General features: G+C 44.7%; 1 protein-coding gene across 1 annotated transcript; it reads left to right on the top strand.

The window, feature by feature from the left end:
• Positions 1–252: 252 nt before the first annotated feature.
• On the top strand, positions 253–561 carry SARC_17950 (hypothetical protein; the record flags this gene model as incomplete). Its single annotated transcript, XM_014287965.1, has 1 exon — positions 253–561. One exon carries the CDS (start codon positions 253–255, stop codon positions 559–561), a length of 309 nt encoding a protein of 102 aa, XP_014143440.1.
• Positions 562–694: the final 133 nt, after the last annotated feature.

Genomic DNA, 694 nt, shown 5'->3' with positions numbered 1-694 from the left:
ATATATATTTACCTGTGTTGTTGCATGTACATCTAGTATTTTACTTGCATTTGTCTATACGCATGCATTTTCCACTGATATATGCACAAGCACCTATACATACACATATATGTATACGCACCTACGCATCTACATCTCTTTGTCCATATATGCACATGCACATGCACATCTACATGTTTAGAAAGTGTTTTACCGACTCTCACTTGCTCATTGTCCCATTCCCTATACACCAAGCAGACCAGACACATCAAAATGGCGTACGAGATGGAGTTGGGCGATGCCGATTCTCTGGTGATGCACCTACCACTAGACGGTAACCCACTACGACCCGCCTACACACACAAGCTGTCAGGCATGCACGCACGCGGTACGCTTGAGATTGATGACGAGACGTATATGTTCCCCGATGCCGCAGCTGCGTTGGATTGGACCAAGAGTCTTTCTCTGCGCCGTACGGGTATGGTTTATGTGTGTTTTCCTGTGGTATGTCACTTGGCCTGTGAGTTGATGGACGTGTCCGGACTGGGATGTTATTTTTCTGAGTGCGCCGGTTTGGTGTAGAAGAATATATGGCGATGTGCATTCAATTTGTTCACGCTTATACTCTTCCAGGTACCGCACCGCGTACTTGGTTATATCCTTTCTATATATATATATATATATATACAACCACACACACACACACACATACACG

This window comes from Sphaeroforma arctica (genome assembly GCF_001186125.1).
Source record: "Sphaeroforma arctica JP610 unplaced genomic scaffold supercont1.12929, whole genome shotgun sequence".
In the NCBI taxonomy this organism is placed as follows: Eukaryota; class Ichthyosporea; order Ichthyophonida; genus Sphaeroforma; species Sphaeroforma arctica.
This window is presented reverse-complemented; position numbering and strand designations above follow the sequence as displayed.